Source organism: Cyprinodon tularosa, unplaced genomic scaffold (genome assembly GCF_016077235.1).
Source record: "Cyprinodon tularosa strain WSP-4 unplaced genomic scaffold, ASM1607723v1 ctg154, whole genome shotgun sequence".
NCBI classification, from domain to species: Eukaryota; Metazoa; Chordata; class Actinopteri; order Cyprinodontiformes; family Cyprinodontidae; genus Cyprinodon; species Cyprinodon tularosa.
Window position 1 is genome coordinate 1,818,905 of NW_024038375.1, and position 25,662 is coordinate 1,844,566.

General features: G+C 37.5%; 1 protein-coding gene across 1 annotated transcript in view; it reads right to left on the bottom strand.

Annotated features, from left to right (window-relative positions):
• Positions 1–2,244: 2,244 nt before the first annotated feature.
• dstyk (dual serine/threonine and tyrosine protein kinase) overlaps positions 2,245–25,662 on the bottom strand; it is a 44,594-nt gene continuing 21,176 nt past the window's right edge. Inside the window, exons 5-14 of the mRNA XM_038279939.1 lie at positions 19,295–19,533; positions 17,258–17,341; positions 16,995–17,171; positions 10,301–10,430; positions 6,999–7,155; positions 6,345–6,477; positions 6,130–6,243; positions 5,838–5,952; positions 3,867–4,001; positions 2,245–2,855 (exon numbers count right to left, since the gene is read on the bottom strand). Of these exons, the coding sequence (XP_038135867.1) occupies positions 2,668–2,855; positions 3,867–4,001; positions 5,838–5,952; positions 6,130–6,243; positions 6,345–6,477; positions 6,999–7,155; positions 10,301–10,430; positions 16,995–17,171; positions 17,258–17,341; positions 19,295–19,533 (1,472 nt within the window). The 3' untranslated portion in view covers positions 2,245–2,667. The remainder of the gene's footprint in view (positions 2,856–3,866; positions 4,002–5,837; positions 5,953–6,129; positions 6,244–6,344; positions 6,478–6,998; positions 7,156–10,300; positions 10,431–16,994; positions 17,172–17,257; positions 17,342–19,294; positions 19,534–25,662) is intronic.

Consider the following 25,662-nt stretch of genomic DNA (forward strand, 5'->3'; position numbering starts at 1 on the left):
CAGCGTGCTAAAAGGATTTGGCCTTTAAAATGTGCTAAATAGCGCCTGTTATCCATTTAGTACTTTTTCTGCAATGAATATGCAATATGGGGCGTTTACACGCAAAAGTGCGTCTTGTGGGAGGAGAACATGTAAATATATTAATTTAGCACTCGCAAAGTGATTTATCAAACCTGAAAGCAATTTTGCTTACGGTATCTGACTCTATATTTAACACGTTTCAAAAGAAGGTGCAAATGGTCTGTATGCGTAATTGCGCACACATGGCAGCGGTTATTGTCGCAAGAAGGAGACATCGAAATGAAGCAAGGAGACGCTGAGAACGCATTTTTTCACTCCGTGTGAATATTTTTGGAATGAACGAGGAAACAATCAAAACATATCGTTTATCCAGCATTGCCATTTTGGAGCTGCAATTCCAGTGATTTGCTCCTCACAGAGCGTCAGCTGTACTTGTTCCTCAATGCTGGTCAGAGGCATCTCATCTACTGTGCCCCCTCCTGTTTTGTTCGCAGATGTTTTGTTATATGCCAGTTTTTCTTTGGTTCGCCTTCTAATATCCTGGTATCTTCTTTTTACTTCATCCACTGTTCGCAAGGTTTCACCAACAGCGTTTACTTTATTACAGATTTGTTCACATATAGCGTTCCTCTGTGTGACAGTCACACTTCTTTGCTGTCCAAACTCGCCATGCCGCAAACCACCAAACGCGCAAAACCATCATTTAAATAGGGCGTCTCCAACAGTTTTGCACCTGCCACCAGTTACGCAATCGCTCTTGTTAAATCACCCGCATACCATGGTTCAGCCCCTCGCGCAAAATTCCAGTTTGCGAGCGCAAATTACCGCACGCAAAATTGGATCTTGATAAATCCGGCCCTTACTGATTCAAACATGTAAAATTTCTGTTCCATATTGCATCATTTTAAAACATTTAATATCCATCATTTTGCAAGTGTTGGGCTGCACGGTGGAGCAGTTTGTGGCACTGCATCAATAAGGTTCTGGGTTCGATTCCTGGCCCGGGGTCTCTCTGCATGGAGTTTGCATGTTCTTGCGACAGACTGGCGACTTGTCCTCTCACCCATAGACTGCTGGAGATGGGCACCGGCCCCCACCGCAACCCTGACGGGACTAAGCGGGAGAAAATGGATGGATGGATTCTGCAAGTGTAAAATCTTTAACCATTTATTTAACCGCAGCTCAAACAACGTTTATAGGCAGTTTTATTATATTAAAAATGCTTTTGCTCTTTACCTATTCAGAGCTTGATTTAGCCATAAAAACATTCCTTGAGATCAAAGATCTGTTCACCAACCGCATCCTGGCCAAGACCTGCATCATGACTGAAACAGACCTGTAGTCAGATCATTAAAACATGAACAAAACGCATAAAGGTCTAAGAGTAGGTCATAAGAGTAACAAGCAAAACCAGACCACTTAACACCTGGTATCTAAGTGGATATTTTAAAAGATAACAGGCTTTACAGAATGAACAGGGTTACAGTTTAAGCTCAGGCAGCCAAGCAATGATGTTTTAGACACCATAATAATCCAACTAAAAGCCTTTATTTTCCTCAGGTTCTAGGGCCATATGCTGTTGTGTTCCTTTCAACAGTATTCACACCCAAACTAAAGCATTATTTCATTAGGAATTCATGAAAAAATACCAACAAAAAGTAGCAGTGTTGTAAAACAGAAGGAAACGATTCATGATTTATTCAACCTTTCTGAGTGAATATTTTTTAAAACACTCTTGTATCAGTTGGAGCAACAAGTGTTCTGGGGGATGTCTACGAGCTTTGACTAGGCCATTTTACACGCCATGTGAAAATGCTACCAGTCTCAGGTTTAAAGTAGCCTCCTGCAGGTTATCCATGATGCATTTTGCACAAAGGTCTGATAGTTAATCTTTTATTATCTAATCAAACCATCTCTGGTTACCTACAATTGCCCTGTAGCTTGTAGGTAAAGCGCAAACCTCTTATTTTTGTCCATTTGAATGAAAGTCAGTCGGATAGTCCACATGTAATTTATCCTATTAGCAGATTCTACCACTGTTGACCTCAGCAGCCCCTCCAGCGTAGCCATGGTGGAGTTATTTATTTTAGTGTGTAGTAGTCATTCATCTTCAATCATTTGAAAAATTAACAAAAACAAAAAGGTGATTTCCTTTTCTAGGAAGGTATAAAAGCTACCTTTTATCACTTGTGTATTCCAGCCACAAAATACATTTAAAAATCGTTTTGTTGTAACAGCTCATTTTATTTAAAAAAGAAAGATGTTTTTGAATAGATGCAGACAGTTTAAATACAATCTAAAATCAATCTTACACATTTATATTTTCGATAATACTTGGAACAAACCATTTTTAAAACAATTCGCATCTAGAAGCATTTCGTTGTTGAAGTAGCAATTAGTCCTGTCGCTACAATGAGAAAAGAATAGTGTGGAGTTTTTATACAAATACACAAAACACAAACAATAAAATACATTTGCACACCCTTGGTTTTTTTATCAGCTCCTTATAAATATTGCAAATCCACCACCAGAGAACGAGCGGGACTGCTTTCATTGGTCATCTTTCATCGGCCTGCTCAGCTCTGATCTTCACAAATACAACAAAAAAAGAAAGAAAACTTTTCTGTTAGTTCGTTTGAAGTGTTTTCAGTTTGAGTCCTCTAAGCTGCTGCTTTTCTGCTCCGAGCTGCAGTTGCAGAGCCGATGCATAATGCTTTGCAGGCTGGGCTGCACGATGCCGAGCAGGGGTCTGAGGGAAGGGTCCCCGTTCCAGCAGGCCTCCATCAGCTGCCAGCATTCCTCATCGAAAGTGGGCAACCGCTCCGGTCTGGAACCTGAAAAGATTGACATGTCTGAGCGCCCGAAGGGCGACAGAAACCTGACAGGGACCACATATCCTCTCACAAATGGTTTCATGTTTTCCTTAAGCTCCCTCTGATGAAAGGTAGGAATCATAGTGAACTCTATGAAAGCTGAGAGGGTTAAAGCCGACTGCATTCATTTTAAGGATAAGCTTTTTGAGGTCTTTTCTCATAGTAAATTTATTCAAACTAATGCCAACTGGCAAACTTCTGTTAAACTCAGAGATTAGGGTTCACATGGAGTCTAATTCTTATCAAGCTGGTTCAAGAGCTGAAACCATGTTAGACCCTGGTTAATTACATTTATGTTTCATCCTTTTCCTGTTTATTGTTAAACTAAAAGCTGGGCAGATAGGTGTTTCTCTGGCTTTAAATATCAGCTACCATCTTCAATCTGGTTTTGTAAAGACCAGCAAAGAGCCAGCTGGCCCCATATGAGGCAGAGAGAAAACATTTCTGATCAAAAGTTAAGACTAAGTAAGACCTAGTCTGCACAGCAGTTGATCTTTACCAAGGTAGTGTTGGAAATGTTTTTCTCCCGCTGTGAGGGGTTTCATCCTTCCTAAAGAAGAACCTAAAAGCGCTGCTTCTGTGCTTCTCCCACATGAGGAGATGTGGGAGAAGCAGTTAAAGTTTCATAACAAATGAAAAATCTTCAGTTCCAATGACAATATGTTAATATATATATATATACATGTTTCATATATTGGACTTTAAAAGGCTTAAATCATGAACCTTTACCTTAAAAAATTAAGCAAAATGTTTGCATTTAATTTGATGACAGAAAACATCCTCCATATATATGTATTTGTTTCCATAAAACAAAATCCTTCAATAGTTACTGTCAAGGGATCTAGTCACAATTAACCTTAGTAGGGAACACTAAAAGGATATTTCTGAGTTTTCCAAGTTTGGAAAACAAAAACCATCTGATTTCTATTCTATAAGCATAAAAAGTATCTGATTCATAAGGGACACCTTTACCTTTCTTGACATTGTTCCAAAGCTGATCCTTGCTTGAGCATCTCTCAAAGGCTTCTGGAAGCTTCACTGCACCCGTGCAGAGATACCAGAACAAGATCCCGAAGGCGTAAACATCTACAGAGTTATCGTACTTCCCTGTTAGGAGAAAACAGCCAGAGGAGCCTGTTACTCTACATCTGGATTAAAAAAGAAACATTTAAACATTTACTTCTATTGTCAACTTTAAACCCTTTCACACTTTTTCAAGTTCCATTCCCGTCTTAGTGGCCTTTAATGGGATTTCATCTGGCAGAGCAAGTGGAAGGAGAACAATGAAGGATTTTCTAAATGCTGAGTATCTAAACTGACAAGCAGGGCAAAGGCAGGATCATTCAGATTAGATCCCAATAGGGGCAGCAGAGATCAACAACTAAAGATCTGGGCCAGTTTTCACAAAGAATCCTTGGACTAAAACTAACTCTTGGGGGTTAAAAAAATAAAAAAGATTTCTTTAACTTTATCTCAATATGATAAAAGCCATTCACCATTGACTCCTAAAGTCAAGAAATGTTATGAGTAGAACGGAGGATTTTTAACAAGCAGAGAAGATGAAGGAAACAGAGAGCAGTTTGGCTGATCCACCCAAAAACAAAACACCGGAGTAAATGAGCACAGAAACTTCTTTGACATTAAACCATTATCAATATAGAGATTGGATCAACTTTATTATTGGCATACGGAGAAATCAAATAGGGTTTATTTGATAACAGGAAAAAAATAAGTTATCATGAATACAAATGGAGAATGTACAAATGTATATACATTTATAAGGAATTTCAATATTATTACAGATTTTGAAATACTTTTAATAATGAGGTCATAGAATATTATTGCCCACACTAGACAATAAAAGGTACAATAATACCCACTCTTTATGCATGGAGGGAGGATGGAACTGAGTCTTCATAGAAGAGCTTCAATAAGACAGCCACTGCTAACAATCAAAACATTTCATGTGATGGACTACATGTCAATCTGAAGAGTCCACTTCTGTGGTGAAGGATTGGTGGTGGCAGCATCATGCTGTGGGGATTTTTAGTTCACCAGAACTAGAGAAGGTGGTCAGAGCTAAAGTTTAAAACAGCATTTTAAAATAGTCTTTTTATCTAAAATCTGTCTTTTAAATCTAAATTAAAACCTTTTCTCATCTTTTAACCTCTTTAAGTAAGTTTTACACTCTGTTTCTAGCCGCCTGGACTACTGCAATGCACTTTATCCAGGGATTAGCCAATGAGATGTCTCTCCCATCTGCAGTTAGTCCAAAACACAGCGGCTCGTCTTTTAACCGGGACCAGAAAACATCAACGCTTTCCACCAATTCTTGTGCCTGTTCGTTTAGTTGATTTTAAAATTTTATTGTTTGTGTTTAGAGCTTTGAGTGGAATTGGCTCCTCAATACATTACCAACCTCCTTCAGATATACTCCCTGGCACATGCTCTGAGGTCCATCTTTAACTAATACCAGAGGGGACAGAGCCTTTTCTGTAGCTGGCCCCAGACTGTTAAATACTTTTCCCCTCTATATACGAACAGCCTTCACAGTGTAGTTTATTAAGTGTCATTTTTAGACCCACTTTTACTCTTTTTCTTTTAACAACGCATAAGTGTGTGGTCCTCTGTGTCCATTTTATTTATTTATTCATTTTAAACTCTTATTGCGTTTTGTGTGTGTGTGTTGGGTTCTTGTTTTGTCTTTATGTACAGAACAGTGAAAAAAATATTTCTTGTTAAATGTGCGATATGAATCAAGTGGATTGGATTTGATTGGACAGAGAGGGCCATCAGAGCATGTACAGCTTTCCCTCCACTTCATAACTATGAACTACTTGATAATGGAATGAAAGAAAGTTTTTGGCTGTAATGTGACAAAACATAGAAAGGTTAAAGGAATGGCAATAGTTTTGTGAGACAGTGGCTGCTCAGTGGGAGTACCTGTAAACAGTTCTGGAGCCATATGGATGGGAGTCCCAACAATGCTGCCAGACATCATGGCCTCTGGTTTGCAAAAACCCAGATCTGTGATCTTTGCACGATTTTGCTTGTCCAACTTAAAGAGAAAAAAAAGATAGTTTTATTAAGTCATGCAAAAAAAAATTACACCTTAAAAGACAAAATAATATTAATCACAAAAGCTAAAATATGTGCATATTGCAAACAATAATTAGACAAATTAAAAGCCCACAACAGGTATAACTGGTTGAATCTTTAGTCGCTCTGAACTTACCAGAACATTTTTTAATTTAATGTCTCTGTGTACGAGACCCTGACTGTGCAGGAAGCGGATTCCCTCCACCACATCTAGAGCGATCTGCAGCCTCTCTCTCAGGGACAAACCAGCCTGACAGATTATATAAAAAAACAACAACAACAAAGTAGTTAGGGGAGAAGAACAAGGAGCACTGTTGTTCTCAATCTAGAGCTAGTAAGTTATCAAGTGACCTTTAACCCGGTGTAGAGATCTCGATGCAGTCGCTCCATGATAAGCAGCACGGCGATGCTGGAGCCGTCACCATAGGTGTAATCAATCACAGAGCCGTGCAGGTCGACCAGCCGTTCATGCTTGGGCAGAGATCTGAGGCAACACACACAAACCCACACAGATACGTCAGGGAAACAAATAGATTCTTCTTTTTTTTCTTTATCCAAAAGCAAACATTTGCTTTGCATTCAGAGCACCTGAGATAAAGATCTGCACTCCTGACATTAGCATTTGTTAATGCTTTGATGAGACACCCCTGCTTTACAAAGCAGGTCAAAGTGTCTGAAGCGTTAACTGTCAGAACCACTCTTCCCATTAAAGGGCGTGGTCTGCCTGCTGGAATAAAACCGCTACCAACTGCTGAAAACTGGTCATTTGACATTTCTCAGTGGTCTGATCATTCCTCATACGGCTGAAACCAGATGTTTACATACACTGTTAATAAAGGAACACATCTTTCTTTAAGTCAACCAAAACCAGCAGACCCTCACTATAATTTAATGTGAAAAACTGAGGGGGGAAAGAAATGTTTTAATCTCCTCTTTCTGTACCATGTAAATAAATATCTGGCCTCTACTTTCTGTTGAGTTTGTTGCTAGTGGTTACTAGCTCACCTTGTGTAGTGAAACTCTAAAGCCAAGTCGTTCCAGTGTTTATCGTCAGGTGGAACCACAGACTTCAGGGCACATGGGTAGTGTCCTCCCCAGCTGTCACACAGGTAAACCACTCCATACTGGCCCCGGCCCAATTCATGCCCAAGCTTAGGCTTTCCTGTGAGAAAACAAAAGGACCGACAAAAAACAAAACTTAAAAATTAAAGTATGATAGACACTGAATGTGCGAGAATGAATGAGGCAGTGGTTAAACTTATTCCATCCACACCCCACAGTGGCATATTTGCAATATAAGGAGAATAACAGTATTAAAAGTAAACATTAACAGCAGAACACCCAGACTTCAACTAGTTGCTGCACATCAGAAGCATGGCTGAAAATCTCCACACTTTCTGAAGAAGGGTCAAAGGATAAATCAAAGGTTGAATGGCTGTTATGGGACAGTATGTATCGTGAGTAAACATGGCTGGGTGTTTTGGATAGAGCTGACCAGTCCAAGTTGTTTGCAACACCAGCAGTTCATGCTGTTCAATTCATTCCCTTTATTATCCTAGTTTGTTTTAAGTGCAAGAATTTTTAAAACATTTCTAATTGGCGATCAATGATTTTAACATTTTTTTTTACTCAGTGTCTACAGTGAGGAAATCTGGTTCTACAGGTGCTGGTCATAAAATTAGAATATCATGAAAAAGTAGATTGATTTCAGTAATTCCATTTAAAAAGTGAAACTTGTATATTATATTCATACATTACATACAAACTCATATATTTCAGATGTTTATTTTGTTTAATTTTGATGATTACAAATGACAACAAATGAAAATCTCAAATTCATCATATCAGAAAATTAGAATATTGTGAAAAGGTTCAAAATTGATGGCCCCTGGTGCCACACTCTAATCAGCTAATTAACTCAAACCACCTGCAAAAGCCTTTAAATGGTCTTTCAGTCTAGTTCTATAGGCTACACAATCATGGGGAAGACTGCTGACTTGACAGTTGTCCAAAAGACGACCATCGACACCTTGCACAAGGAGGGCAAGACACAAAAGGTCATCGCTAAAGAGGCTGGCTGTTCACAGAGCTCAGTGTCCAAGCACATTAATAGAGAGGCGAAGGGAAGGAAAAGATGTGGTCGAAAAAAGTGAACAAGCAAGAGAGATAACCGCACCCTGGAGAGGATTGTGAAACAAAACCCATTCAAAAATGTGGGGGAGATTCACAAAGAGTGGACTGCAGCTGGAGTGAGTGCTTCAAGAACCACCACACACAGACGTATGAAAGACATGGGTTTCTGCTGTCGCATTCCTTGTGTCAAGCCACTCTTGAACCACAGACAGCGTCAGAAGCGTCTTGCCTGGGCTAAAGAGAAACAGGACTGGACTGCTGGTGAGTGGTCCAAAGTCATGTTCTCTGATGAAAGTAAATTTTGCATTTCCTTTGGAAATCAAGGTCCCAGAGTCTGGAGGAAAAGAAGAGAGGCACTTCATCCACGTTGCTTGAAGTCCAGTGTAAAGTTTCCACAGTCAGTGATGGTTTGGGGTGCCATGTCATCTGCTGGTGTTGGTCCATTGTGTTTTCTGAGGTCCAGGGTCAACGCAGCCACATACCAGGAAGTTTTAGAGCACTTCATGCTTCCTGCAGCTGACCAACTTTTTGGAGATGCAGATTTCATTTTCCAACAGGACTTGGCACCTGCACACAGTGCCAAAGCTACCAGTACCTGGTTGAAGGACCATGGTATCCCTGTTCTTAATTGGCCAGCAAACTCTCCTGACCTTAACCCCATAGAAAATCTATGGGGTATTGTGAAGAAGAAGATGCAATACACCAGACCCAACAATTCAGAAGAGCTAAAAGCCACTATTAGAGCAACCTGGGCTATCATAACACCTGAGCAGTGCCCCAGACTGATCGACTCCATGCCACGCCGCATTGCTGCAGTAATACAGGCCAAAGGAGGCCCAACTAAATACTGAGTGCTGTACATGCTCATACTTTTCATGTTCATACTTTTCAGTTGGCCAACATTTCTATAAATCCTTTGTTTTTATTGGTCTTCAGTAATATTCTAATTTTCTGATATGATGAATTTGAGATTTTCATTTGTTGTCATTTGTAATCATCAAAATTAAACAAAATAAACATCTGAAATATATGAGTTTGTATGTAATGTATGAATATAATATACAAGTTTCACTTTTTAAATGGAATTACTGAAATCAATCTACTTTTTCATGATATTCTAATTTTATGACCAGCACCTGTATGTCTTAAAAAAAAAAAAGAAAAAAAAAAAAAAAAAAAGAGTTATAGCCATGACTTATTTGGGTTTGATTGGGGATAAATAATGCCAGATTTTATAAACTATTGATAGAAACACCACAAAATGACGATTAGCATTTTTAATAGCAATGTGAAGCAAAGAAAGCATAAGAAAAATGTTATATGTGTAACTGTGAGATTTTTATACAACAGATCTTAATCATAATTGCTTAATTAGCAGGAACAATACATTAATGTGCAGCAAATGAGTACAGAACTGTTGGTCATATTCATGCTATAGAATGCCTTTTGAAGAAAAAACACTTTCCTATAAACAAAGATTTTCTGAGGGAGTTCTTTATAACCAAAACAAATGTTTTTAATTAGTTGCTAATAAAGTTTTATGGTGATTGTTCAAATTTCAATTCCTGGCACCAGCCCAGACAGCTATACTTGTCTTAGCAATTAGGTTTTTTTCTCTCTACTATTTATTCTGATATCACCCATCAGCAGGCATTGTGTCATGCAGAAAATGTTTAGTAGATTTACTATTTTCACCTCAGTTCTTCAACACTGTCTGTCTTTTATTATCATGATCAGGAGGTGTTAAATAATCTAGCTTCAAAAGGACTACAGTACATCTGCTATCAGTCAGATCAGAGCTCAACTGATTGGGAATTAAATGTTTACAACATTCCCACATGTTGCTTAACCCAGAGTTAAAGAATAAAAATGGTGGTATGAGTACATCAGGGTTTAGGCAAATTGAGAAAAATGTTGCAGCTTGCGAAGCTAAACGTCTCCTTACAAAGAGTAAAAAAAATCTGATTAAACCAGACTGAGGGTCAAACATTGTCTGATTTAGAAGTCATTGTACAAAAGGGAAACTACACTGCATCTGACTATGCAGGTAAACACATTCCCCTGGCTTTGTTTAAATGTGCCTCACAGTATATCAGCACACGTGTTGAGGTTCATCCAAAGAGAAGCCCGCTTTACAAGACGCAAAACAATGAGAGTTTATGGGTTTGACTCACCATGCAGCAGCACATCCCTCAGGGAGCGGCTCTCCAAAGACAGCCGGGCCAGTCGAGGGGCGTGGTCCTTCCTCACACGCAGCCACAAGTCTTCAGTGCGCTCTAGACGGCCTGTGTGACCTTCTTCAAGCTGCAAACAAAGACAGGAAAAAAAACTAAAAAAAAAAAACTCAGGTTCGGATATAGACCGAAATAACTTAGATATAAGAGCTTAGTTACACATTTCAATTTAAGATTTTGCGTCCTTAGCTTCTCCATTTTGATTATTAACAAAAAAGAATATTAAAATAAATACTCAAGGCTGAATAATATTTAATGATGAATTCAAAATGAAAATTCAGATATTCTTTATCTTCAGAATAATTCTTATACATCCAGAATTTTTACAATTTGTTTTTGAAATATTTAAAGCTAAATGCCCCGTCTGTCGCCATCCATTCCTGTCTCTAGACTGAAAAGTTGCACAGTGAATCTCAAAAACGGCCCTATATTCCATAACAATCCTGAAAAAAAACTTAAAAATAACACATAAAATAAAATAATATTCAAAAGAAAAAAAAGAGAAAAAAAGCAGAAAATCCCATTTAAATAGATTAAATTAAAGGAACTATAGAAGAGTAATATCCAAGCCTTTGTGCCTGTTCATCTGGTTATTCATATAAAAAATTTACAGCAAAATAATGAAATATTTATTCTGGATATAATTGAGGGATTATTTTTGGTAGAAAATAAAGAATGCTTTTTATTATCTCTCAGGGGCTGGAAGAAAAAACATCTTGAGAGTCAGTCGATCCTTTTTTGCACTTGACTGATGGATTTTTTTCAGCCACATATAGTTTATTAACAGACAGACATGAATGATGTTGAGGGAGTAACGAGCTGCTGAGCTGGGAGGAGTGCATCACAAAGATGGATTGGTGGATGAACACAGCAGGCTGAGAAGAGTTAATCAGAGCTCAAGGCGCATATTGGGCGGATGTTTCAGATATATACGGCAAGTGGTAACGGACCATTTCGGCTGACTTTTAGCCCTGCATATATATATATATATACACATCGTGGGTCACATCATAACCTCCCATGTAAATGTCTTCTGAACTTTGTAAATGTCTTCCTGCTGTCCTTGGGGTCCTTATCAACGTATATTTTATGATCAATGAGAGGTGTTCTTGTTAATATTTATGATCCCCACAAGACAGAAGCCAACAGACAAAAGGAAATAATTATAACCGAGGCAGTTCAGAAAAAGCTCTAAATACAAACCATGTTAATAAAGAGGGAAAAATGTGTTTACATTTTTATTTTCTTCAGTATTTTCCACATCTTTGGGGGCAGCACCTCTAAAAAATAGTCAACCTTTCAACTGAGTATATTTCTTTAACCATTTTTCTCCATTCTGTTACTGTTTGAAGGGTTTGTGATCTTTTTATTTTTTTTTTTTTACACCTTTCGATTTATATAGAACTCTATTACATATAATCTGAACTGTAGTTAATGACTATGTTTTCGCAATTGAGCTTTTGTTCAATGTACCTCTTTTACAATTTCTCACCTAACCTGCATTTCTCTAGGTAAGGATAATATATAGATAATATTTAATATGGCTGGATTTATTCAATAACAGCCTTTATAAAAAAGATTGGATTTCTGACGATTAAATAAAGGCAGCATTTATGGTTTAACTATGGAATCAAAATTATATTTTCAATCTTAATTAAGGTTGGACACATTAACTTAAAAATTTACAGAGAAAAGATAAAGATACGAAAGTTTACATAATTTAAACTAACAAAGAAGAATTGCAGCTATTTGGCATTTGACCAATCAAAAACCCCAAAAAATTAGTCATCAGCTTATCAGACATAGTCTTCATTTCTCTAAGCCTAGTTTTTTTATACGATTATAAATGATTTTACTCCCTAAAAAAAATTTCTAAAATGTTTTATGTACATGTATCAAACCGAACGCTATGGCAACAGTCAAATTGATCTGCTTGTGAAAGCAAAGCTGTTATTTTATCATCTAAATCTGAAATATCTATTCCCAGAGCCATATGGGTGAAACGGGACAAAACAAAGCCTAGTTTATAGGATATAGGAAGTTGCTACATCTCTACAGACTGTGAGCTGCTGTTCAGAGAAGCTGTTCTCAGGGACCAGTGGCCACCTGCTCGACCTCTGATGTTGTAATTCATCAGACTCCTGACTCCAGAGGTCTTGAAAACACACAGTTACTGGATGATAAATTATATTTCCTACAGAGTGTGTTGGTAAATCAACATCTGTAAGGTTGTGTGTAAACATTTTGGTCAGCAGTTCATTTGTAATATTTTTCTCAAGCTCCCAGTGTATCTGGAATTAGGGACAGATGGCAAAGTAATACTTCAGATCATCCATCCATCCATGCATCCATCCATCCAAATAGGAACATGTACAAAAAAAGACCAAAAGAAGTTAATCAGGTGTCGAGCTGTACCAGAGAATGAAAGGAAGAAAAAGTAGAGGAAAGTAATATACTTGGAAGTAAACTTTAAGCATGGCAAGTTTCATGCAGGAAGAAAAACTGTTTGGAAAACTGAGCTAGATTTAAACGAAAGGTTTTTAACAGTTAGATCTTTTTCAGGAATATTATTTATTCAACACCTGCAGGCAAATACAGCAATGTTTGCACTACTTTACATTCATCACATACTTTCAAGGTATTGTTTGTACTTCTAACCCCTTTCCCTAATGCAATGCAATGTGCCGAGATAGCAGCAGGGGGGAGTTGGTCATGAAAGCTGTTTGTCGTTCTGGCAGTTCAAACCGTGATGTGACAGACTGCTGACATTATTTTTTAGGTGCTTTGTTTTGGCTGTGGAGTAGCTGTATATTCAGCCATTAGCCAACTAGAATTAGTAGAAAATTATAGCTGCTATACGATTTCAAAAAAAACAAAAACCTTAATCACTGCATGAATAAGACTGTTTCCGCTGATTGTAATCAGCTTTGCTGTACTTTGGGTGAACAACTAGAGAGAATGTAGATGAAGGGCGGCAGCGAGGGCTTCATAAATATTAATAAATGTGGATGTGAGAAATGTGTGCCTGCATTTCTGAGCTTCTAAGGCCAATACAAACTAATTCACTTAAAAAAAAAAAAAAAAAAAAGACTTGTGCACTCCCTATGCTACGAGGCCTCTGATTCTGAGTGTTAAAGGCTGCAAGAGCATTTAGACCAAGTTATCTAGCTATAATTCCTATGAATTAGGTCAATTATTACAGTACTTTTTACACTTTTTACAGTAAAGTCTATAAACTCACTGGGCCATCAATAAATGCTTTTAAAGTCCAGTCTTCAGGACCTCTAGGATTTGCTCATTGTAAAGAATTTTCACTCTGACCACACCAGGTTCAAGTAAATGAAATACCCCTGTAATGGAAAGTTTTGCTAATATACAGGTGCTGGTCATAAAATTAGAATATCATGAAAAAGTAGATTGGTTTCAGTAATTCCATTTAAAAAGTGAAACTTGTATATTATATTCATACATTACATACAAACTCATATATTTCAGATGTTTATTTTGTTTAATTTTGATGATTACAAATGACAACAAATGAAAATCTCAAATTCATCATATCAGAAAATTAGAATATTGTGAAAAGGTTCAAAATTGATGGCCCCTGGTGCCACACTCTAATCAGCTAATCAACTCAAACCACCTGCAAAAGCCTTTAAATGGTCTTTCAGTCTAGTTCTATAGGCTACACAATCATGGGGAAGACTGCTGACTTGACAGTTGTCCAAAAGACGACCATCGACACCTTGCACAAGGAGGGCAAGACACAAAAGGTCATCGCTAAAGAGGCTGGCTGTTCACAGAGCTCAGTGTCCAAGCACATTAATAGAGAGGCGAAGGGAAGGAAAAGATGTGGTCGAAAAAAGTGTACAAGCAAGAGAGATAACCGCACCCTGGAGAGGATTGTGAAACAAAACCCCTTCAAAAATGTGGGGGAGATTCACAAAGAGTGGACTGCAGCTGGAGTGAGTGCTTCAAGAACCACCACACACAGACGTATGAAAGACATGGGTTTCTGCTGTCGCATTCCTTGTGTCAAGCCACTCTTGAACCACAGACAGCGTCAGAAGCGTCTAAAGAGAAACAGGACTGGACTGCTGGTGAGTGGTCCAAAGTCATGTTCTCTGATGAAAGTAAATTTTGCATTTCCTTTGGAAATCAAGGTCCCAGAGTCTGGAGGAAAAGAAGAGAGGCACTTCATCCACGTTGCTTGAAGTCCAGTGTAAAGTTTCCACAGTCAGTGATGGTTTGGGGTGCCATGTCATCTGCTGGTGTTGGTCCATTGTGTTTTCTGAGGTCCAGGGTCAACGCAGCCACATACCAGGAAGTTTTAGAGCACTTCATGCTTCCTGCAGCTGACCAACTTTTTGGAGATGCAGATTTCATTTTCCAACAGGACTTGGCACCTGCACACAGTGCCAAAGCTACCAGTACCTGGTTGAAGGACCATGGTATCCCTGTTCTTAATTGGCCAGCAAACTCTCCTGACCTTAACCCCATAGAAAATCTATGGGGTATTGTGAAGAAGAAGATGCAATACACCAGACCCAACAATTCAGAAGAGCTAAAAGCCACTATTAGAGCAACCTGGGCTATCATAACACCTGAGCAGTGCCACAGACTGATCGACTCCATGCCACGCCGCATTGCTGCAGTAATACAGGCCAAAGGAGGCCCAACTAAATACTGAGTGCTGTACATGCTCATACTTTTCATGTTCATACTTTTCAGTTGGCCAACATTTCTATAAATCCTTTGTTTTTATTGGTCTTCAGTAATATTCTAATTTTCTGATATGATGAATTCGAGATTTTCATTTGTTGTCATTTGTAATCATCAAAATTAAACAAAATAAACATCTGAAATATATGAGTTTGTATGTAATGTATGAATATAATATACAAGTTTCACTTTTTAAATGGAATTACTGAAATCAATCTACTTTTTCATGATATTCTAATTTTATGACCAGCACCTGTATACCCTGACAGCTCAAAAAAAAAAGATATAAAGACAGGTTTTGACTCTTTATAATTTATTAGGCGTATTTATATTAGGGCAGAACGATTTTGTCAAAAATCTAAATTGCAACAATTTTTAAGCAATACTGCCATTTTACTTCAATTTTCCTTTGCTCTAACCCCAAGCTTGTAGATGTTTCACGTACTTTTTTTTTTAGCTTCCTTACCTATAGTTCATTGTTACAGGACTTTTCTGTAACCACTGTGTGAAAAAGTATTTACCTCTATTTGCATGCATGGATCTACAGTAGGTGTTAGCTGCTACTCTCTCTACCTTTTTCTCTGTGGTGACTAACCCATGTCAAGCGTTTAATCACCACTTAAAGGGCTGGAGGGAGAAATGTTATGTCTTAGGCCCTGTCCACACGAAGTCAAAACGAACACGAAACGCTAATATTTTCCAGAACGTTTGTCGTAAAGACGGAGACGTAAAATAAATGTGATCGACCACACAAATGCATGAAAACGCTGCAAAATGTATGCCAGGCCTGTAAGTGGCGCTGTGGTGCCAAAGCAAAAAGAGGCGAAGAAATGTTGGACATGCGCACTAATATTTATACAACAACCAAACCGGAAAACCGGAAAATGGCCCTGCGTGTCCATTTTCGTGGTTCAGTCAAATTGAGGTGCTGAACTATGTCGTCTATATTGCTCCGTTCTTCCTGGAGATATTCCAGAAGAAGAAGATTCTGTTGTAAGCCCGACAGCAGGGTGAGTAGCATGAGCAGCAACCATTCAACACAGTACGGTGCCATTGCTGTTGTGATACTGTGTCGCGCATGCATGTTTAGAGGCGACGCTATGACGCATGCGTGTAAAACGAAAAATGCGGTCAGACCTTAAAGATGGAAACACGAAAACGGCGTTTCAAAATCTTCCCACTCTGAAGGCTTAATAAAAAAAAAGATTTGTTTACAGACCCCGAAACGCCGGCTTCGTATGGATGAGAGGCTGGTTTCGTGAAAAATTTGTGAGTTTAGACCAGGGTTTGACTTCGTTTGGACGGGGCCTTACTCTTCTTAAATATAGTGTGAATAAAATTAGGTGGCTCTGCGAATTTGAAGATGCTATTTCTTTAAGTTGTGATTATATTGCAAATGCAATTAATTTGCCAGCCCTAACTTATACCATTCTTTATTATTTTAGGTGTAGTTGCGTTTGGCATATATTTTTGCATTACAGTCCAACTCCAGTTAAAAAACAGCTAAGAACAAGACCTAAATGGTGGCACGCATGTCTGTAAAATTCTCTTAGATTTACTATTTTTACTTCCCAACATTGAGAACCGAGTAACACAGACAATGTCATGCAAACCAGCCTGGCTGACATTTCTTTTCTTCAGTTGCAGACTTTGGGACATTTTTGTTTTTTCTTCAAATAAATCTGGAAGCTGTTGTTGAATATAACAGTTCAGAGATTTCTAAATGCAATACAGCTGTTCAGGAAATCCATTTAAACAGTTTCCAGTCTACCTGAATGATTTATTTGAAAATACACCTGGGGAGCAGAGTTTGAACCTGATCATTGGAGGTTAGAAGTTTTTGTGTGACTGAAAATCTTAAGAACACACTAGCAGCAAAGAAAAGGAAATCAAAGAACAGAGAAGCTCCAACCTGTCGTAAAGATGCTGCAAAGGCCTCATGAGAGCTGTTCAACCGGGTTCTGAACTGGGAGCAGATGCTGCGGGCCAGTTTGGCAGCGCTGAGACTTTCTATAGCATCCTGGGCCACTTTTCGCTTCCACTCTGGTGTGATAACAGGGGGATTTACAAACGTAATCCTGTGGATTATCTTGGAAAAAAGGGGGGGAAACAGACTTAAATTAACATAAATTCATAAACTACTAAACCCTTTTCATAGGCGTCTTGAGACCTCACCTGTTTGATTTGCTCCCAGACCAGCCTTGTGACGGAGGATCCCGAATGAAAGGTGACTTCCACATGATAGGCAGCATTAAGTAACTGATGAGGAAGAAAACATAAAAAGGATTAAAAACCCACCTCTAATGATGCAAGTCAGACAATCAGTCACTGTTCAACCACAAACTTTAATCGTAAATTCAGGGGATTTTATGAGATAGAGCAACATAAAGCAGAGCACAAACCATGTTTAAAAACACTGAACAGTGTGCCATCCATTTCTATCCAGCACCCATGAATCAACATTGTAGAAACACCCCCTTCCGTCTTTATAGTGAAATCTACCCTAACAATTTTCTTGGCTCATTTTAAAGAAACACATCTAAATAGTAGCTAAATATCTCCCAACGTAATCCCTCACCAGTCAGCTGTTCTTTGGTCTTCTTCATGCTATTTCTTCAGCAGTTTTGTCAAAAAGATCTAAAGCCTTAACAGAACCATTATGTTGATGCTGAGATCAAATAACACAACATGTATTGTCCGAGTGAAGGGTCAAGTAGATGTAATTGCCGCTTTCAAATATTTCTCTAATTTAATAATGTATTGAAATGTTTGTTTTAGAATAACTAACTGATCTGAGAAACATCTTCTTTCTTCACCAGGTGGCTCCAGCTCTGCTATGATGTGAAATTCATTCACTTGTAATGTTGCTCTGTGCAGCAAAGGTTGTAGACCTCTGCATAGAACTGCCAGTGGTTCAGTAGAGCCTCAGCTGGGCTCAATTCAAAGAAGACTTTTGTGTACCTGTGACTGAGGAGTGCTGCTTTGAATGAAGGGAGAACACAGCCATTGGTGATCTCTGCTAAGCTCGACAGGGTTTGGGATAGACTCCAGCGATTAGATCAGGATATGGTGGCATTTTGGTGAGGAAGTCCTAAATATGGCCGCCTGTGAAGTTATTGCTTTATTATAACGATATTGGCATTCACCCTAATGTTTTCCACTCCTTCCCCACCATTGCAACCAGTCCTGGTTAATGTACAGAAAGATGTTTTCAGCTAAAGAAGCCCCGTCAATAGCTCTTAGGAGCTTTTATGACCAGATTTGATTTAACTCTTAGCCTCTGGGTATAAAATAAATATTTTTCGATGGAGATGAGAAATCTGCTTCCTGGAATGTTGAAGTACCAATAATTAGCATCTCATAATTTAAATAAACGTTCTTAGTTTTTGGGAATATATAAGAATTATGCTCTAATTTGTATATACCGATCTGCAGTTACCATGTTTTAATTTGACAAACCGGATCTTCTCGCCATCCTTTTTCCTGTTTGGTGCGACTGCAACTGGCTATACCGGAGTGGAGCTAAAAATGGCTCGGTTCCTTATTTTGACATCGGAGGACGGAGAAGACATACGTGGACGGTGACGTTGGAAGGAGTAGCGTGAATGTGGAAAAGCTCTCATTGATTGAAATGAGAGTGTAAGTGCTCCGCACAATGTATGTGAGCGGGGCGGAGCAGAGCATGTAGGATCTGGGGTTCATCCCATGTGGAGCACTACCTTTTTATTGGCTTATACAAGGGAGCTTTGTGATTGGTGGTAAACCATCCCTGCTTAAAAAATGCATTTGTGTATTGAGGCATGTCAGGGCAGTCTCCACACACAAATGCAATGAAGTTTAAAGACTACTGGTACTTTGTCATTTCATTTATAATTGTTTATGGAGACATATTTTGGTGAATCTTGTTCTGTGCATGTGTGGATTTTGTGTGCTTGCATGAATCATGCTGTGCATGTGTGGATTTTTTTTGTGCTTGTGTGAAACGATCTGTGTATGTGTGGATCTTGTCCTGTGCATTTATAATTCATTTATGTGTATTTGTGAAAATTGAGACCCATCTAGCTCCATAGGCCTCTTTACGTTTCAAATGTATCCAAATCTGCCTCCAACTTTAAACTAAAAGAACAAAATGTACACTCAGACTAAATAATACACTCACTTCTCACTGCTGACGGAAAATAAGTTTCTATTTTTCTATAAACTCCTACCCACCTGTTTAAGATGATTAGAAGTGACATTATGCACAGATGAGTCGAAGTTGGACTTCTCTAGGCTGTTGAGGCACCGCTCCAGCGTTCCCACAAAGCTCTCCCTCAGATAGTCCACAGAGCTGATCAGCTTATTGGCCACCGCCTGATTCAAACGCACCACTATCAGTTCCTGGATCAAGTGGATGCAGGATTGTATTTCCTTTGACGTAACAGGCTCTCCATTGGTAGTTACAATGATGTCTGTAGATGAAAGAAAAGTCTGTAAGATAATGCGTTGCATATTTGCACTTATTACCACAAACAAACATAAAAGATGTCATGAGCTGTTCATTGGTGATTGAATACAATGAACTTGTGGAGAAGTCCCAGCAGCTGATGTTTTGTTCAGGCGATCTTACTCAAGAATAAAAACAGATCAAACATACATAACAGATAGAAGGCATTGTTATCCTACTGTTTTGATGTTAATCAAGCGTCCACATATTCTATAGTAGAATTTACACATATAAACAACATTTTTTAGGGAATGCAGATTTATTGAATTAAAGCACTGGCTTGTCTCTCCATAATCCAATCATTCTAATGTATGCCTTTGATAATCTGTAGGGTGGAAATGCTTCTGAACAGCAGGCTGTTGTAGTACAGATATCCTTAACAGGCTCTCCATTGGTAGTTACAATGATGTCTGTAGATGAAAGAAAAGTCTGTAAGATAATGCGTTGCATATTTGCACTTATTACCACAAACAAACATAAAAGATGTCATGAGCTGTTCATTGGTGATTGAATACAATGAACTTGTGGAGAAGTCCCAGCAGCTGATGTTTTGTTCAGGCGATCTTACTCAAGAATAAAAACAGATCAAACATACATAACAGATAGAAGGCATTGTTATCCTACTGTTTTGATGTTAATCAAGCGTCCACATATTCTATAGTAGAATTTACACATATAAACAACATTTTTTAGGGAATGCAGATTTATTGAATTAAAGCACTGGCTTGTCTCTCCATAATCCAATCATTCTAATGTATGCCTTTGATAATCTGTAGGGTGGAAATGCTTCTGAACAGCAGGCTGTTGTAGTACAGATATCCTTAACAGCGGACACTTGTAGTGTTTTCCTCAGATTACCTATAACCCTTGTTAATTTTATTGATTTTCTGACAGTTTGAACATCTTAGTTCATAACATTTGGCCTTCTGGAGTTTTATCATCTATTCTTTATCAACAAATCTTTAAATAACAGCAGTGAATAGAGCTATGTTTAAAGAAAAAAAAATGTATATTTTAATACTCAATTCTGAATTGATTCCCATAGTAATCCCTACAGATCAATTCGTATAAGGGATTAATCTACCCCTTTTACAGGGATACGTTCCACAGGCTTTTAAGGTAGTAATTGAATATTTATTCAAGAAACCTTCTCTCAATCCTAACAACTTGATCGGATATATACCTATATATAATCTTATCTAAAATTATTAAGAAAATAGCTACCAATCAAATGTGTAGAAATTTACAACATAATGAACTGTTTTTAGAGCTTCAGTCAGGCTCTGGTGAAAGTCAATGATATTCTCATGGCCTCAGATAATATACTTTTATCTGTACTTGTCCTGTTAGATCTCAGTGCTGCATTTGACGCAGTTGGTCATATTATTATTTTGGAAAGGCTTGATACATTTTGTAGGAATTGAGAGATCTGGACTAGGCTGGTTTGAATCTTATTTATCAGACAGATTTCAATATGTTTACATTAATGACAAATCTTCCTCATCCTCCAGGGTTACCTGTGGAGTACCACAGGGATCATTGCTAGGACCAATTCTCTTTACTATATATATGTTCCCAATCAGTAGAGTTATTAGACAGCATGGGATTAATTTCCACTGTTATGCTGATGATACTCAGCTACATCTATATATCTATAAATCCAGATAACACTAATCCATTACATAGATTATAGGCATGTCTTGAAGACAAAACTTGGATGACTTAAGTTTCTGCTTCTGAATGCAGACAAAACAGAAGATAGTCTTTGAAAAAGAAGCTGATTATTCAGTCACTTCATTTGGATGGGATTACATTTATCTCAGAAAATAAAGTAAAAAAAAAAAAAAGGTTTTATTTTTAATCAGGACCTGCCATTTAAATACGACATCAAAGAGGTTTCTAGAATTTCATTCCTTCATCTCCAGAATATTGCAAACATTAGAAATAACTCATACAGGGTTGATGATGAGAAACTAGTCCATGCATTTTTTACGTCGAGGCTGGACGACTGTGATTCTTTACTATCAGGAAATCCACAAACTGTTAAAAGCCTTCAGCTGATCCAAAATGCTGCAGCCAGAGTTCTGATGAAAATTGAAAAGAGAGATCATATCTTTCCTATCCTAGCTTCTCTTCACTGGCTTCCTGATAAATCCAGAGTAGAATTTAAAATCATCCTTCTTTTATATTAAGCACCAAATAAGAAAGCTCCATCTTATATCAAAGATCCAAAAGTTCTCCATGTTCCTAACAGAGCCCTTTGCTCTCAATCTGCTGAATGTACTAGATGCTACTAGAGTTTTTAACAGAAGAAAGGGCTGTGGAACATTTAGTTACCCAGCTCCTTTGGAACACACAACCAGTTTTATTCCTTGAGGCAATAAAACCATCTACTTTTAAGGCTAGGCTTCAAACTTTCCTTTCCGATAAAGCAATCCCTATAGTTCTGCTGCTATAGGCTTAGTCTGCTGGAGGATTTGGGGCCTACGTTTATCATTCTGCTCCACTCTATTTTCCCATTCTGCAGTATTTTTTTTTAGTTTAACCCCTTACTTTATGCTCCCTGCTTTTCATATTACCTTCATCTTATCAGTTCTCTTTTTGGCTGACACCATCCTGGAGAGAAATTTCAGCTAAGGTGCAGTCATCAACACCTAACCTATACAGTTGATTGAGTTGGGCCTGTTTTTCAGTCTTTCCTGGACAGAAAAACCCACGGAGTTTACCATTACATTTCCAACATAGAAAATATTTATGGATCAGTGCTTCTATATTCCTTTTGTATGTCTGCATCTCTCTCCTTGAAGCCTCAGTTGGCCTCAGCAGAAGGCAACTCACACTGAGGCTGGTTCTGCTAGAGGTTTCTACCTCCTAAAAGGTAGGTTTTCCTCTCCACTGTCACTGCGTGCATGTTTAGGGCGAGTGATTGCTAGAGTCAACACCACAATAGAAAAGAATATCTACTTGAATTACAAACTTAGAAAACTTTTTTTAACCAATCTGACTGTGTGATCTGGTTAATTTGTCTCTGTAACTTGCCTCTAGATGATATGTGTTATATAACTATATAAAGCTATATAAATTGAACTGAGTAACCAAAAATGATTTTTTTACATAATTTTAATTATTTGCTGCTGAATATTAATAAAAAACTGAAGCCTATGTCTGTTGTATAACTAAACAGTTGTGAAATAAAGATAACAGCAAAAGAAATGTTCTCAGTACCAACAATCCAATTTCAGATGGGTTCAAAAGTGTTGATTCTAAATCGGAATTAAATTGATTCTTGAAATCTGAATTGATACCCATTCCTAATAACAAAACGGGCCTCCAATATTGCAGAGTGATAAAGAAGTTTTTGCCGTTATTGGTATCCAGACACAATAAGATCAGTTCAAATTAAATATGCTTAACTGGATTTTACCAAATTTGATTTAATACAAGCCAATAGATCAGACATGCATCAATATCTGCAGCAGATGAAACTGACAGTTTTCTTGACCATTGGTCAATAATTTTTCAATGTCAAACTAAGAACTTCAATTATGTTTGATCTCAAAAAGATGTCGTCGGTGCAATGAATTTGCTTATTCAGAAGAAATCCAGTAAAGGTCAGACATGCAGTGATATTAGAGTTGTCACGATACTAAACTTTTCAACTCGATACCGATACTAAGGAAAATATTCGATACTCGATACCATTTCGATACCACAAGGATAAAAACAAAGACTCCAAAATTCTACAGAAATATTTTCATTAATAAAATACAATAAATAAATACAATAAAGGTTGTATGCTGTGCATAATATTAAGCAAGCTTGATAAAAAACGTATCAAATTAAAATGAAGTGTTCCTTCCTTGGCTATGCTTTGAACACATAGCAATGACGCTAGCCAAACCGGTTAAGAAACAAAAACAATTCTCAGCAGCTGCACCTCTTACAAAAAAAAAAGTGTGAAACTGAAAAGTGCTTAGAATTATTCAATCACACAGTGTTCTGATAGTGCATTGTCCTCTATTCTGCACTTTAGATGAATGCCTGCTTAGGTGCCACTGGTGGTGGCACTGTATCGATACTTTTAAAAACGAGTATTGTATCCGGATACAACGTTTCAGTATCGATACTTTTTTGTGAATCAATACTTTTGACAACCCTAAGTGATATCAACTAACTATTTAAATATTCAAAGTAATATTACGAAAAAAATGAACAAGCTATAATAATTTCTTAACACACAAAGTGCCGACATTATCTGAATAGAAAATTAAGGAAAATAATATGCTAGCTGAATAGAATAGTTTTAGGAATAAGCAAACAAGCAAAGTATTTTAACACAATTTTTGTTTGATCATTTACTGTATGTCTAAAATACCATCTATTATTCTGTTTAGTTTATTTTTCACAGATTTAACAAGAAACATTTGGATAGATTTGAATCAGACTGTAAGTAATGAAGTGTGTCAAAATCCCATTAAAACAGTTTCTTTGCTGAGCGGACACAACAGTGGTTTATCCCTTTAGCCTTAAGAGACACGTCTGATTTATAGGACAGAGATCAATGGTGCCCTGTGAAAATGGTACTGCTCTCAAAAATGATGGAGAGGGAGTCCAAAGGGGAAAAAAATATATCAAACATGAGGAATGCAGTGATACGTGATTTTTGCAGAGTGCTGTTTTTTTTTTCTTTATATATATATTACAAAATAAATCCACAAAGAAACACAGGAAAACTGAAGTCACATAAAATATTCATCTTAAAGAGTGAAAACACACTTGCTCTAAAAGTGTTTGTTTAAAATGATAGCTTTGGTCTCAGTCCTAATTAGAGTTTAAAGCCAAAACGTGTGTTTCAAAAACTACCTCTGCTGGTCATGTCTACTATTTCTTTTAAATTGCAGTGCAAACTTTACCAGTTTACATTTTTTGCAGTTACACAGTTATGAATAGGTTCATTTCTAAGAGTCTGATTTGATTTAGGTACAAAAAACCGTGATCCAAACAAAGTTAGACTGACATTTATATTTGTGTTTGTAGTGGCTTCAAGCTAGGTGGTTTTAACAGGCAATGTTTTGTTTTAGCTATAAATTGGCCACATTCTCCCTTTGGCAGTCAGAATGAAAATGGACGATAAAACAGGAATATCCGCTGTAGCTGCAAGATGAAGACCTCAAAGGAATAAAGTCACATTGTTGAGACAAGCTGGGAAGAAAAAAAATGCAGAGAAAGTTTCCAACATGCATCCATCGCTGACTTCTCATCAATCAACCTCATATTTACTAGGATTGCAGCTATGGTTCATTATCGTTCTGATAATAAGAGGAGTAAATGGATGTAATATTGCGGTGATCCAATAAGGGCTTACTTCATAGAGGGGTATTCACAAAGAGCACAACTCAAGCCCATGAACATTCCCAGAGGGATTGCTGGCAACAGCCTATGAGGTTTTTTTTTTTCAGGTACTTAAAAGTTCAGCCAAACTTTTAGGATAAATTGCAAAATCCAGCCAGTTCAGCCTTTTTGGATCAAAACAGAGTCTTAACTCGATCAAATGGCCTTAAGCCTCATAACTAGAAATGTCTTTTCTGCAGAGAAAAATTTGCTCCTTATTTTTCTATTCTCACAAACAAATTATTATTATTATTTTAAAAAAATACAGGAAAAGGTGGATGATCCATAAAAGGTGAATACATCTGGAGTAAAAGAGCAGAGAAACACAAACTCTTCTGTGTTGAAAGATAGATCAATTATTCAGTAGCAGATCTGATGAATAAATATGTGGCTCATGTTCCTACTGTCTAATCACACATTAATACTCTTCAAGTTTTATTACTAAAGGCAATAAATAAAACATTAATTATGTTATTTCAAAACGACTAACCTGGTCCTGTAAGAAAAAATGACATTGTAAAATTAATGAATTAGTTATCACCTTTATTATTTCCAAAAAGTGCAACTGTTTTCAGTTCACTTGACATAAAAACACATTATATTAAAGAGCAGTAAAAAAAAAAAAAACTCTTTTTAAGGCTAGGCTTACAACCTATATACCCCATTCAACTTTTCCTCCTTTTGGCACCTTCTTCTACTTCTT